Source organism: Limanda limanda, chromosome 6 (genome assembly GCF_963576545.1).
Source record: "Limanda limanda chromosome 6, fLimLim1.1, whole genome shotgun sequence".
In the NCBI taxonomy this organism is placed as follows: Eukaryota; Metazoa; Chordata; class Actinopteri; order Pleuronectiformes; family Pleuronectidae; genus Limanda; species Limanda limanda.
The window spans coordinates 20,301,089-20,316,406 of record NC_083641.1 but is presented as its reverse complement, the minus strand read 5'-3'; the positions used below and the strand labels follow the sequence as shown (position 1 = coordinate 20,316,406).

The window sequence follows — 15,318 nt, the reverse complement described above, 5'->3', positions numbered from 1 at the left end:
GGGATTTTTTTCTCTCTCACTATAATAAACCTCCTTGTCAAGAGTAATCGGTGAGCCGTCATTTAAAAGTACAACTCTACAGTCTGTTGAATTACTATAAGCTGAAGTAAACAATTGCACGTTTACTCGTGTTTCGGGTGAACTCATGTTTTAAGGGTGGTTTCCTTTAGAATACTAAATGACTCAACAAATGACTTAATTCAAATAAAAAATAATTACCACCTTCCATCTCATTGTGATTTGGTTGAGCCTTCGTAGAACTCTGCATTTTATACTAAAACACACTGTTTGTATGACTGTGGGCTGTTATTTCCCCTATTTATTCATTCCATTTTAATTATTGTTTGAATCACTGTGTTTTGAGTTGCATGTATGATACAATATTTTATGTTAGTTTCTGTTATGGGTATTAGTTATAATTATGTGGTTGCTTAGATAAGGAGATAAGGAGGTTATGTTTTCGCCCCATTGGTCTGTTTTTTAGCAGCTTATATGAAAAACCATTGAACAGGTTTTAACAAAGCTTTGTGGAATGATGGGACATGAGCCAAGAAAAGGACACATTCAATTTAGTTGTGGATCAGGTGAATTAACGGGGACTGTTGAGCCTTGTTTGTTTTAAATAGTACTTTAACACGAGTAGAAGAGAAACAGAGGCACTCAGGTTATAAAGTACATAAGGCTAAGGAACTGAAAAATACACAGCAAAGACATCCTCTCTGTGATGTACAGCTAATGACAAATAGTAGGAGGGAATCTTTAGTCTGAAAAGCTATATAAGCAGTGATTACACACTTATTGCTCACATGCACACACTTGGGGGATGATGGGGATCACAGCTGTCTTTGTTTGCCTCGTATGGGCTCTGGGTTTGTTTGAGCTGAACTCTGCTCTTGGTTTGAACAGAGCTGGGATCAAGTGTAAGCTGCAGGATACGGCTCATCCACCTGCCTTCTCAATGGACGGAGACTATGTGGTTGGGGGGGTTTTCTCCATTCACTACTACATGCACAAAGTGAGGTATAACTACACTACGATGCCAGAGCCTCTGAGGTGCACAGGGAGGTTTGTATAACAGGGAGAGGTGGGGAATAAAAGGATGTTGTGCCGTGTGGGGACATGAATGTTTTAAATGTGTATATTGTGCTTAAAATCTTGAGGTTTAAATTTTGTAACGTTAAGTTACATGTGTTATATAAAAAATGTATACAATGTGGTTATAGGAGAAACGATTATGATTTGTGATTCTTAAATGAAAACAGTTGTTTAATATTTCACAGAATAAGAACTGATTAATGCTGGGAAATTAGTCATTAGTTGTGTGAAATTAGTTGACTATTTACCTGCATTAAATCTTTTGAGAATTTGGAGTGGTATATCTATAAATTGTAGTTACTATTATTATTAATATTAGGATATATTAGTAGTATTAGTAATAGTATTTGTAGTAGTAGTAGTATTTTTGAACTATTGTTATTACTTGTTTTTAATTTTTGTTCTGTGTGAAGCACTTAGTAACATCAATTTATTATTATAATTATTGTTAGTTGTTGCAGTAGTAGCTGTAGCAGTACTAATAATAACATATATCATATTTATATATAAATAATATTTTCATAAGTAGCGGTATTATCTTAATCTTAATTATTAGTACAATTACTGTGCCTCTGGTTTTTCGTTAATATGATTAGGCTATGATGATAATTGTGAGTATTATTATAAGTAGTAGTAGTAGTATGCTCCTGTTCCTGTTATTAGTATTATTCCTAGACCTGTGATTCTCCCATTAAAACATGTGATCCCATACTATGTAAACTCCAACATGCTCACATATATGTGTGTATGTGCAGCATCGTGTCCCGCGAGCTGCGCTTCTCACGTGCCATGATCTTCGCCATCGAGGAGATCAACAACAGCTCGAACCTGCTGCCGGGCGTCACGCTCGGTTACGACATCTACGACTCGTGCGCATCGGTGCTGATGGCGGCGCGTCTGGCCTTCCAGCTCGCCAACAGCCAGGAACCGGAGTTCAGCCTCGGCAACGACCACAACTGCTCCCAGTCCGGAATGGTGATGGCCATCGTTGGCGAGTCCAGCTCCACGCTATCCATCAGCATGTCACGCGTTCTCGGGCCCTTTAACATCCCTCAAGTAAATCTATTTGTGTTTCTACTAAATTCATTCATTTTAAACCAGTGCTATCCATAGTTGTTTTTGGAGACGAAGAATCCCACTGTGTTGCTCCAGGTGAGCCACTTTGCCACGTGCGCCTGCCTCTCCAACAAGAAGCAGTACCCGAGTTTCTTCAGGACGATCCCAAGTGACAAGTACCAGGCCAAAGCGCTGGCCAAACTGGTCAAACACTTCGGCTGGACGTGGATTGGTGCTGTGCGTTCGGATTCGGACTATGGCAACAACGGCATGGCGTCTTTCCTGGACGCAGCGCACAGAGAGGGCATCTGCGTGGAGTACTCTGAGTCTTTCTACCGCAACAACCCACGCAGCAAGATCCAGAGAGTGGCTGAAGTGATCCGCAGGTAAATACATTCAGTCACACAACATTAGAATATAGGAAATGATTTTATTAAGATAGTGCAAATACAAAACAATGTAATAAATAATACTAAGCAATAACTGACTATTCATGTTTTTTTGTTCATTGATCTTACAGGCTTGAATAAAAATACTCATTGAAATACTTTACTTTAAAAACACTGAAGTTCTCATGTTTGCTAGTTAAAAAAATCCTTATCCATATTAAATGTGTGCATCATGCATTACATCATCTCTCCAGGTCGACAGCGACAGTTATTGTCGCCTTCGTAGCCTCTGGAGACATGAGGATCCTGTTGGAGGAGCTGTCCCGGGAGCCTTCTCCTCCTCGTCAGTGGTTAGGAAGCGAGGGCTGGGTGACTGACTCACGGCTGCTGAGGTTCACCTTCTGTGCCGGGGCCATCGGAATTGGCATCCAGCAAGCTGTCATCCCCGGCCTGAGGGACTTCCTGCTGGATCTGCCCACCACCAAAGTGTCTGCATCCCCGGTACTGACTGAGTTCTGGGAGAGTGAATTCAACTGCAGGCTGGACCAGAGTGAGGAAGTTCTGCTAACGTTTTTTCTCATAGAACACAAGTGACACTATCAGTTGTGTTTTTTTGTGGAGCTGCATGGAAATTAACTTTTATTAATTTGTGGTTCACAATTAACATCAAAGATACATGAAAAATACATGAAAAGAGATGAAAATATTTGAAATAAGAGAATATTTGAAATATATAAGGTATAAAAATGCAAGCTGAAAATATTAGGTACAAGTTAATAATGAAATAGATATTAAATAAGTGAAAAATAGAAGACAAATAAGGTTAATAAACAGATGAAACGTAAACTTAAAAATGCATAACATTAAGATAATAAAAATATTTAAAAGGATTTACTGACAGTGTACATGCTGCATACTAATAATAATAATGTGCAGTGATATCATAGCAATAATAATTGATATATAATTATAATGGAACAGCACAATACAGCATAACCCTATGATAATATCATATTCATGTTTTCGTTTTGTAAATATTAAAATAGGTTAAGTCAGTTTCAAGGAAATTTCTTATTATTTACATAATTGTTAATTATAATTAGTAAAAAGCCCAGTCTCCTCCTGGTTGTGTTTAAGGTGCAGCCACAGGAGAGAGTCTATGTGATGGAACTGAAGACATACAGACGCTCCAGAGCCCGTACACCGACACGTCTCAGCTCCGCATCACCAACATGGTGTACAAGGCCGTTTATGCAATAGCTCATGCAATTCATAACGCAGTGTGCCAGAAAACTAACTCTACAAGAAAGTGTGACAAACTCACCAGGATAGAGTCCAAACAGGTCTGTCCAAACAAATACATCACATACGTACCAATATGAAAATGTACTTTACATTATTTACTTCCTGTCTTATTCCATTTCATCTTCACAGATTCTCACTGAGCTGAAGAAAGTCAGTTTTTCCCAGAATGGTTATGATGTGTCATTTGATGCCAGCGGAGACCCGGTGGCCACATATGAGCTGGTCAACTGGCAAAGAAGAGCGAGTGGCAGCATTGCGTTGGAGACAGTGGGGCACTACAATGCGTCGCTGCCGGTCGGCCAGGAATTCCACATCAGCAGGAACCTCACGTGGATGGAGGGTGGCACACAGGTGAGAAGCCAAAAGGTAACACTTATACCAGCTGTGTAGCCATAGTGTGATATCTGTGTGAGTGTGTTTGTGTCTGTGTGACAGGTGCCTGCTTCAGTGTGCACGGACAGCTGCCCTGCAGGAACCCGTAAAGTGCTGCAGAGAGGGAAACCCATCTGCTGCTATGACTGTGTACCATGTCCTGAGGGAGAAATAAGCAATGCTACAGGTGAAATAAGAACACAAGGAATGTTCAACACCAGTTGATGCACCCACCGACTTGTAGGTAAAATTTCAGACAAAGCAGGTCTGAGGAAGGGCCTCTGCTCAAAGCATTATGTTTTTGGGGTTATTTAATGTACGCCCCATTATTGTAAACGCATATCTAAAGAAAACCTTTAGGGAATCCTTTAACATTTAGCCCAAACGTTCACTTGGACTTAATGATGTACTGATTGGATTTGGGAGCCGAAGCTCAAATGTCAAGGTCATCGGTGGCCTCATAACTTTGGCCTCATAATAATCTTGGTTTCTTGAGCATGATATCTTCGGTCTGGCTGTAGGGAATTTCTTTAAAATTTGATCAGTTGTCAATATGATACTAATAAACAGTATTGAAGGTTTTTTATATTTTATTTCTTGTTATATTTGGGTGTGGTTTTCTTTCAAACCATTATTGTTTTCTTCCATCTCCCACTTATTTTAACATTTCATTTATGGACACTTCGAATTGTCTGGTTTTCGTTACCTCTGTCCAGCACCTAGTATTCATTATATAAAGTTTACATTAAATATAAGGCTGCTGAAAGTGTTTTTCTTCATTTATTTTTGCAGATTCACCTGATTGCTTCCCCTGCTCTGACGAGTTCTGGCCCAACGCAGAGAGAAACACGTGTCTCCGTAAGCCTGTAGAGTTTCTCTCCATCCATGAGGTCCTGGGAATCATCCTGGCTGCGTTCTCCGTTGGCGGTGCATTTCTCGCCATCATAACAGCGGCCGTATTCTTTCGTCACAGGACATCCCCGATCGTCCGGGCGACCAACTCTGAGCTGAGCTTTCTGCTGCTGTTCTCGCTGACTCTGTGTTTCTTATGTTCACTTACTTTCATGGGAGCGCCCTCTGAGTGGTCCTGCATGCTGCGACACACGGCGTTCGGCATCACCTTCGTCCTTTGCATCTCTTGTGTTCTTGTGAAAACAATAGTGGTTTTAATGGCCTTTAAAGCAACACTTCCAGGTCGTAACATCATGAAATGGTTCGGCCCTCCGCTGCAAAGAATGACTGTGGTGTCCTTCACGTTTATTCAAGTTCTAATATGTATTATTTGGTTGGTTGTCAGTCCCCCTTTTCCAATGAAAAACCTGACCACATACAAGGAGAGAATCATCCTGGAGTGTGCGTTGGGTTCAGCCATTGGGTTCTGGGCTGTGCTCGGGTACATAGGCCTGTTGGCCTTTTTTTGCTTTGTGTTAGCAGTCCTAGCTCGGAAGCTACCTGATAATTTTAATGAGGCAAAGCTCATAACGTTCAGCATGTTGATATTCTGTGCTGTCTGGATCACTTTTATTCCAGCTTACGTCAGCTCTCCTGGTAAATTCACTGTGGCTGTGGAGATATTTGCCATCCTGGCCTCCAGTTTTGGATTAATTCTTTGCATATTTGCTCCAAAGTGTTACATCATATTGTTTAAGCCCGAAAAGAACTCCAAGAAACATTTGATGAACAAGAATGAATCCTAGTACATCTGAGCTCTAGGAATATTTATGATGGCTCCACACAATAGTTCACCTAGTTTGTGTGAATATTAACATTTGCATGCTTTTTCATGAATTGTAATTTTCTTTAAAATCTTTTGTTTTCTTATTTTACATTTCGTGTTGGAAATATGAAATAAACTAAACAAAGTTTGAAACAAAGAGTTTTGTCTTCACTCTAAAACTAATTGCAAATCATAGTATGTGTCAGGCCTGGACTGAAATGAGGACTCAGATGCAGAGGATTAAATGTACCAGCACACTTTATTGAATTCAGATCCTCAATGAAGAGTGAAAAACAATTGGGCTATGAAAACTCACTTAATAAATCTTAGACCTGGCAAGAATAACTGGGGGAAAGAATAACTCCCTAATAAATTCAAAACACACACTAGAAAAAGAAAAAGGTTCAAAACATAAATAGTTCCCGAAGGCTGACAAACAAAAGGCTAGAGCAAGAAATCAAAAGCGCTCCCGAAGGATGAAAATCAAACTACTATGAAACGGTACAAAAGAAAAGGCCCACCCAAACAGGAAGCTCAACAAACTAACTAAAACTCTCTAAACATAAATCGCTCCAAAAGGGAGGAAGAAAAACAGATTACAAACAACACAAAACGAAGCTAAACTAGAAAACTTTAACAAACCAAAAATCACTCTCAAGGAGGAAACAGAAAACCACTTACGTGGCGTAGCAAGACTCTTAGGCAAAAACACTACAATGACTGTGGAAAGGGCTTAGGTGCACGGACAAGGACGAAACACTTTGGCACAAGACAAAGGGGAGACGCAGACTATAAGCACATGAGGGTGAAGGGAACAGGTGGAAACAATCAGAGACAATCAGACCAGTGACACATGAGGAAGGCCAAGTGACCTGAAACGAGAGGAGAGTTAGGATTTCAAAATAAAACAGGAAGTTACGAGACAAAAAACCCAAGACAAGACAAACCTCACCGCGGTGTGACAGTATGTTAGATGTGGTGTAATAAAAATAAAGAATGGTTACAGTGCCGTCAAGTGTTATTGTCACATTGTTTGCAAAATCCTTGCCTGGAATGTTAACAAATAAATGAGAAATAATAAAGCAACTCAAGAATGCAAAATTCAAATCAACAACATAAGATTGTTTTATTCATGTAACAATTAAGAAAACATAAGATTTGTAGAAAACACTGCTTATTTCTTCAGGTTTCTCTTGTTTCAGCAGAATTGTTCTACATTTGGGTCCTAACAGTGCCAATAAAAATATTAATATTAAATAATAATTTGAATTGATTAAAGTTACCTCGGTCATCACCCTGCAAAACTCTTAAGAACTCTGATTAACAATCAAATGAATAACTATAACAGAAATAAGCATAGATATATAGTTAGCTAAGTTGAAGGATATAGAGTTCTCGACAGTGTATAGGTTGGCTAAATTCACTTTTGCAACATAAATGAAAAAACATTTGTGAAAGAAAAACATTAATTGTGAAGATAAAAAAAGTATAAAATAACATATTATTAAAGGTGTACTTAATATAAAAAAGATGTGTATGTGAGAATGCGTGTGTCTGTGTGAGTGAGCGTGCTTCCAAAATGGCGGCTGGCCACGCCAATATATCGCATCAACACAAATCAAACTAGTAAACATCACAAGGAATCGAATAAACAGTCTTTGCTTAGCCTAGTATGATTATTAAGCCTAGTTGTGTAACCCGTCCATGGAAAGGGAAAAAAAGTTTCTGTGCTGTTCAAAGTGCTGTGATGTCGTCCTGCTGGTTTTGTGGCTCCTGCCATTGTGGTTCTGCTGTGCGGTGCAGTGGTTTTGCTGTTCATTATTTAGCAGGACCTTGTGTCGCTGATTGAAGGTTGGTAGAGCTTGGATTGCGAGGAGGTTTCCTTGGAGAGATGAGCTACAAGCTGCACCTCTCTGCCATTGATGGTTTTGTGGAAAGAGGAATCGGAAAGAGTGAGCTGGACACCCTTCTCCTCTCGGGGTGTGGTGTAGAAAAGAGGAATCAAGGAAGAGCGATGTGCTCCTCTCGAAGAGGTGCATGGAAAGAGACAGAAGAGAGGGGAGACCTGGCCTATTATCTTGGAGGCTCTATTTTTTTCCAGAACAAAGGACATGCGGCCTCAGGCTTTTGACTACACATGTAGGCCAAACTGTAGTTCACAAATACCACTTCCCACCACTGGTCACTATTATCACTATGATGACGTAAAAAGTGGAACAAAGATTATAATAGCCATGTTTTCATTTGCCTATTTATTGTAGACTCAACAGTGGGAAATGATTTCACTGTTTCCCAGACTTTGCCTATAAGTGCTTTATTCGACAACGATTTCTGGACACTGATGTTGGTAAAGTTATCATATAGACGACAACTGAGTTGTATATTTTTGTCACCTGTTTTGAGGAAGGAGAAGACATATCCATATTTTCCAGAAGAAACTACTTGAATTAGACTTTGGACCGTTGTGTGGGCTAACCAGAGGTGTCAAAAGTATTCACATTCATTACTCAAGTAGAAGTATAGATACTAGGGTTTAAAAATACTTTTGTAGAAGTTGAAGTATCAACTCAAGGTTTTTACTTAAGTAAAAGTGTAAAAGTACTTGTTTCAAAACTACTTAAAGTATAAATGTAAAAGTAATGTAAGGGGAAATTTTTTCCCATTAAGGACAAACTCTTAAGCCGCGTCTCAGGGGCCTAAAGTGCACTACCCCCCCTCCTCCAAAAAAAACAGTTTTCTAAAGGCCATTATGACTATAATGTTATATTAAAATGTTATGTTGAAAAATGTGGGATGCACTAGGCTACCCGTTTCAGCTGCATATATGCCCATTGAAAATTATCACATTTTATTACAATGCAAATACATTAAAGTGCCATATGTGTACAACTGAGCATTAACATGCATTTCATGGAGCAGAAGACATGATAACTAGTTGCCAATAAGTATTGTAATAGTTTAAAAAGTCAAACTTCAGTGGAATGTTATCAATAACCTTTATTGGAGGAGACCTTGAGACCTTGTGACTCAATCCTGTATTTACAATAACACTACCAATAGGCTTTGTTCAGCCGCAAAAGCAGCAGGTTCTCAATGTTTGAGCCTATGCATGCTCTTCCTGGCCTGAAGATGAGTCCTGCAACACTAAACAGTCTTTCACAGGCTGCTGAGCCAGGGAGTGCAGTATTAAACTTAAGTGATACCTGGCACACAGCTGGGAAGGACTTCAGTACATCTACTGTGTCTCCTGGGAACCCCAGGTACGCATCCAACTGCTGGGTCGTTTCAAGAGGGCCGGTCTTCTTCAAGAAGGAAAATAACTCCTCTTCCTCAGATGATTGGGAGTCCTCAATGACGTGATTCTCAGCCAATTTAGCAAAACGAGATTGAGCATTAACAGGTCTGTGATGCCCTTAGATGTCCGGGGCTACACGTGCGCCACACTGACTGGATCAGCGTGTGTCTACCCTTCGCCGAAAGGCGCGGGTAACCCGCTGAACCCCACTCATGACAGGGATTGGGGATTGCAATTATTTCCCATGAACGAGGAATTCCCAGTAAGCGCGGGTCATATTTATTATCATTTATTTATTTATTTGATGCGGGCCAATTAAAAAAGGATGGTGGGCCGCAGTTGGCATGCGGGCGGTAGTTTGGACACCCCTGATCTAGAGGAAGTAAAAGTCGTAACAAGGTTTCCGTAGGTTAACCTGCGGAAAGATCATTACCGGTACAGCCTGATTCGACTCTGGTCGAGCATGGCACCCAAACCCCCCCACAGGTGCTCAGGGTCTCGCGCTGCTCCCCAGGGTCAGCGTGTCTCCCGAGGTCGGGGTGTGTGTGGGTTGGCAAGCGAGTGCTCCCCCCCCCCCTTCTCTTTTTCTGTCTCCTCCACTTCTTCTAAGCCCTGTCCACGACCGTGCGGTGCCTCCTTCTCTTACGAACCCCAACTCCTTGTGCCTTTGCCGGCCTGCCCCGATGGCCGACGGACCCGACAGCGAGGCGCGTCAGCGGAGGCAGGGGGTGGCGCAAGCCACACGCAGCTCTGGCTTTGCTCTCCTCCTTTTTCGGAACCCTCCGGTGCGGTTGTGTGCCAAAATTAAATCAGAGTAACAAGGCTATTTTTATAATGTAAGGAGTAGAAAGTACAAATATTTGCGTGAAAATGTAAGAAGAAGAAGTAAAAAGTCGTCTGAAAAATAAATAATCCAGTAAAGTATAGATAGATACCCAAAATTTCTACTTAAGTAAGGTAACAAAGTATTTGTACTTCGTTACTTGACACCTCTGGGGCTAACATTGATACACAGATTCACTTACAATGTCAGACGACGTCTCCATTTGTGAGCCTGTAGTTATCAAAGAAATCAGAAATCAAATGTAAGAATTTTTTTTTGTTAGTTAGTTGCACAAGTATTTACTGACAAAAGTACAGTTGAAAATTACTTTAATTCTTCCTAAAGCATTACTGCTTAACAGTGTTCTTGTCCCAGGAAATTAAAAAATATATAATTCAAGAAAAAAACACTTTATTTAAATGTAATAATAAACAACCATGTCAGTCTTTACAATAAACACATCTATAGTGTGTTAGGTTAATCTGATAATCATGGTGGGACTAAAAAACACAGAGTGGATCAGATTATTTCACAGATTTATCTCAAGAGTTAATTTTGTCACTTTGTGTGGCCTCGACTCATGATGGCTTTCTTTGTGTTCCTCTCTGGTCTCAATAGGATGATGTAACATTTGGGTCCAAACAGCGCCACCAAGAGGCCAAAAGTAGAGGACAGAATGGCAAATACCTCCACTGCATCTGCGTATTTGCCTGGTGAGTTGACGTAAGCAGGGACGAAGGCCAGCCACACTGCGCAGAATATCAACATGCTGAAAGTGATGAGTTTGGCCTCGTTGAAGTTGTCGGGAAGATTCCTCGCCAGAAAAGCTAACAGGAAGCTGAGCACAGCCAGTAATCCAATGTAGCCAAGCAACACTGCAAAGCCAATCGTGGAGCCGACTACACACTCATACACTATCTTGTCATTGTGGTACTGGGTGTTTTTATGAGGAGCTGGTGAAGCAGACACAAGCCAGGCAGTGCAGATCGCTGCTTGAACAGAAGTAAGAACCAGAACTGTCACTCTCTGCTGCACAGAGCCAAACCACTTCAGAGTGGCTCCCCCTCCTGGCTTGGAAGCCTTGAACACCGCCAGCACCACCATGGTTTTAACCAGGATACACGACACACAAAGCACAAAGCTGATGCCAAACACTGCATGTCTCAGCTGGCAGGTCCATGCTCTGGGTCGTCCGATGAACAGCAAAGAGCAAAGGAAACATAACTTCAGTGAAACCAAGAGCAGGAAGCTGAGTTCTGAATTGTTTGCACGCACCATGGGGGTGCTGCGGTGATGGATGAAGATGCCCAGGACGACAGCAGAGAAAATCGTGCCCAGCAGGGAGGCGGTGGTTAGGCAGATACCCAGAGGCTCATGGTAGGAGAGGAACTCTGTTTTCTTTGGAACGCAATGGTCACGCTGGGGGCTGGACCAGAAATCCTCTGGACAGCTGCTGCACTCCATGGAGTCTATAGAAAAAAAATAAGGAAATTCTCTTTTTCTGCAAGAAAATGTGTTACAAACTTGAAAACACTCTATAGGTAACACTTAAATGACTTAAGTTTTTTCAAAAAAAGTTATCAATTGTGTTAATATAACTTAATTCCCTTTTGTTTTTAAGTTGGTCCAACTATTTGTTTTTTTCAGTGAAGGATGTACCCTGCCTCTCGCTCAATGTCCACTGGGATTGGCTACACCCCCTCCCTCCACCCTCAAAGCAGTGTAGATGATGCATGGATGGATGGATGGATAATATATGATGGTATTTTATAACATTGGACTGATACCAACCTGTTTCATTCGTGAACTCTCCCTCAGAACAAGGGACACAGTCAAAACAGCACACAGGTTGACCCTCCTTTCTGGCCATGCGGGTTCCTGGAGGACAGCTCTCACTACAGACTGACCGAGGAGGCTGCAGTCATAATCATAAAACAGTTATTCTACACCATTTGATATTAATGTCCCATGCCATATTAAACAAGAGCATAAACCACAACAAATATATTTAACCTGTTTGGATTCAAAGTTCCAGAAGATCTTCTCGTCATGAAGTGTGAGTTCTTCACCTTTAGTGGCTGATTTCTTAACCTCACCCACAATGTGAACTTTGGTACCTCCATCAGGAAGCCAATGACAGTTCATGATGTCATAGATCGGTAAGGCGTCGCCGTTTTCATCGAATGACACTTCATCCCCAAATGGTGTGGTAAAGTTGACCTTCTCCAAGTAATACATGAGCTACAATGGGGAGAAAACAGAAGATAAACATATATGGAGAACATGTTTTTTTCTTGATTGAGCACAAGCTTTCAGAACTTCATACAAACTACATGAAAATGTATCATCCGTAAATGTACAATACACTTTAATTTGTTACCTTTAATTACCTGTGTCAAAGAGGTTATGTTTTCACCCCTGTCCATTTGTTTGTTGGTATGTTTGTAAGACAGATTACATAAAAACTACTGATTATCACAAAACTTGGTGGCAGAATTCAAACAAATAAAATATATAAGGGGTGATCCATGAATTTTCCTCATTTTCCAAGGGAATACTTTATGGATCGTGATTAAAAAAAAATACATCTACATTTATGGGACCTATATCTAGTGTGTCAATTTTGGTACATCTTGGTATGGCCTCTACTGAATTCCATGCTTCGACCAATGAAGTGAATATTGTGTATTTTGAAAATACAGAGTAAACGCTACCAGGCCTCGTCATATCACAATTAATAATATCAAACTGTCAAACATGGGGGATAAGTTCAACAAAAGGTTAAGTGTAAATTTCACACCTGCCATGGCTCCAGGCTTTGCACAGCAGCACAGCTGTGGCCGCTGAAAGGTCCTCCCCCTGGCTCACAGCGCAGCAAGTCATCTAGCGCGTACGCCAAAGCATACACTGCCTTGTAAATATTGTACTCAGGCCGGAGGTTAGAGACATCTAGAAACTCTGTCTCCACATTCTCTATGTCTTCATCCCCAGTGCACAACACTCCTGCTGCTTCCATCCAAGCTGCCGGAGCTGGAGCAAATCTACACTGAAATGTGTGTTCCCAAAATTGTCTCACCTGAAATGCATTTAGAGGCTGAAATCACAGTATTTCATCATTACATAATGACAGATCTGCTTGTAAGATAATAATCTCACAATGCTATTTCCATTGTTAGTGTTGTCTTCTTTGTCAGGACGGATGTGTAACAGGAAGTCCCTGAGTCCTGGTATTTCTCCCCGACGGATGGCAATGCCCAGTGTTCCGCCCAGGTACGGAATGAGGTCGGGGGACTGCAGCACAGCAGCTGTTGTCCAGGCTTCACTGGCCATCCACTGCAGGCCTGTCACATTCTGCCTCACCACCTGTGCATTGCATTATACTGAATATATTTTTTTTCAGACTTATGTACAACAGCTTTTATTTACTTTGTAGCACAGAACAATTATAAAATATAGAAAATACAAAACTCAGACCAGTGTAATACACGTAGTAAGAGACACATGCACAATTTAAAATGAGCTTGACATTCAAATCTTAAGTCACCACAAGAGTTAGATAAGTAAATACCTCTTTCATTAAGTTTATCATGTGGATCTGATGTGCAAACACGATGACCACACGAGCTGTGGATTTCTTCATCACCTCCACAATCCTCCTTAGTTCGACTGTGTCATCACCCCAGGGTAAGATCTCTGTGTAGGCCAGACAACCTCCACCGGACGCAGCCAAGTCAGACTGAAAAGATCTGGAAACGTGGAGTCCGTAGTCATCATCACTGACCAGCAGGCCTGCCCAAGTCCAGCCAAAATGTTGGAGTACCTGAATCATGGCACGTACCTTAGTGAACAGAGGGAGGGATGAGTGCAAACAACTTCCTGTGAGCCATAATTTGAATTTTTTTATCTGTATATAGAGTTTCACCTGAAAAGCATCATTTGGTATAGTCCTGAAGAAGGACGGGAATCTTTGACGGTCACTCAGGCAGGAACACGTGGCAAAATAACTCACCTGTTAAAAATATGGTATCCATACAGCAATTGCTTTTCATACAAGTCAGCAGAACTAATTTAATAATTCATTAAAATCATAAAAGGCCTTGCACTACAATGTACATGTCCTAATCAAACCATTTAACATTTCAGATTCATTCAAATTGGGCATTAAAAGCAAAGGTAAGACTGAAAAGAAACTTACAATGGGCAGTTTGAATAAACCTATCACATCAGAGGTGGCGATAGAAAACGTTGAGAAGGGATCACCAACAATCCCCAGGACTGGAGGAGGCCCCACACAAGCCTCCTGAAGCAGAGAGTCCTCCTCTCGACCGCTTGCCAGAGACAACGCGGCACTGAATCCAATCACCAGCGTGGCACAGTTATCGTACAGACTGTATCCCAGAGTCATATTAGGCAGCAGGTCAGCGCTTCTGTTGATCTCTTCGATAGCAAAAGCCATGGTCATGGCATGTCTGAAGCCTGGAGGGTCAAAGCTAACACATAAACAGACACAATTAACCACTGTGAAGTTATATATGTTGATATGATATAATAAAACTTTTGAATTCTGCAGGAGTGAGACTTGCCCCTGGCAGCTGAGCTGAGTCGGCTCTGAGATGAACGTCAGCTCAGGGAACACGGAGGTGTAGTGGACTTCAAACAACCCACCCAGAATCACATCACCAGGCTTGTGCATCCCATTGAAATAAAACTGCCTCCTGAGCTTACAAGATGAGGAGTGAGAGGAAGACTCAAATGAGAAAAGGGAGGAAGGGAACATAACAATCAATGAGAGGCCATGAAAGGAGAAAAATGTGTCTACAAATTGCCCCATTTCTGCCGTCCGTCCCTCCAGCCCCGTCTCTGATCTTAATGCAGGAGTGCTTGATTTTATATGCAGGGGGATTTTCTTTATAGTTTCATCCCGCCCACCAGGGCTTGGGCAGACATTTGGGGGAGGGAAAGCTCATATCAAATTTATAAACATGATTTCATTATTCACGCATTTTGATTTGAATTATTTTGCTTTTGTGAAGTTGGAGGTAATCTTGAGTTTCCGTCTCTCTGTCACCATGAACTATCTGGAGTGGAAAGATCAGTAAATCGTCATTTTGTATATAACAAAAAGTATGAATGACGAAGGAGATTAAAGACAAGAACAAGGCAAAGGCATCAGGTGCTACTCATGAAATTGAGATGCTATCATGTCAGGTTTAAGTGAACTTTTGGTGTCTATACTTTTCTGAATGGGGATTTTTTTTCTCTCTCA

At 41.2% G+C, this 15,318-nt stretch overlaps 2 protein-coding genes across 2 annotated transcripts; one reads left to right on the top strand and one right to left on the bottom strand.

Annotated features, from left to right (window-relative positions):
- Positions 1-958: 958 nt before the first annotated feature.
- Positions 959-5,914, top strand: LOC133003770 (extracellular calcium-sensing receptor-like). Its single transcript, XM_061073576.1, has 8 exons — positions 959-1,065; positions 1,851-2,151; positions 2,248-2,537; positions 2,795-3,090; positions 3,678-3,883; positions 3,975-4,196; positions 4,281-4,404; positions 5,010-5,914. The coding sequence occupies exons 1-8, from the start codon at positions 959-961 to the stop codon at positions 5,912-5,914; spliced, it is 2,451 nt and encodes an 816-aa protein (XP_060929559.1).
- A 4,696-nt stretch (positions 5,915-10,610) lies between these two features.
- On the bottom strand, positions 10,611-14,784 carry LOC133003468 (extracellular calcium-sensing receptor-like). The gene is made up of 9 exons (XM_061073217.1): positions 14,636-14,784; positions 14,248-14,542; positions 13,975-14,061; positions 13,621-13,890; positions 13,209-13,415; positions 12,853-13,128; positions 12,066-12,293; positions 11,844-11,967; positions 10,611-11,521 (listed from the first exon to the last, which is right to left on the bottom strand). Exons 1-9 carry the CDS (start codon positions 14,743-14,745, stop codon positions 10,611-10,613), a joined length of 2,508 nt encoding a protein of 835 aa, XP_060929200.1. The 5' UTR covers positions 14,746-14,784.
- Positions 14,785-15,318: the final 534 nt, after the last annotated feature.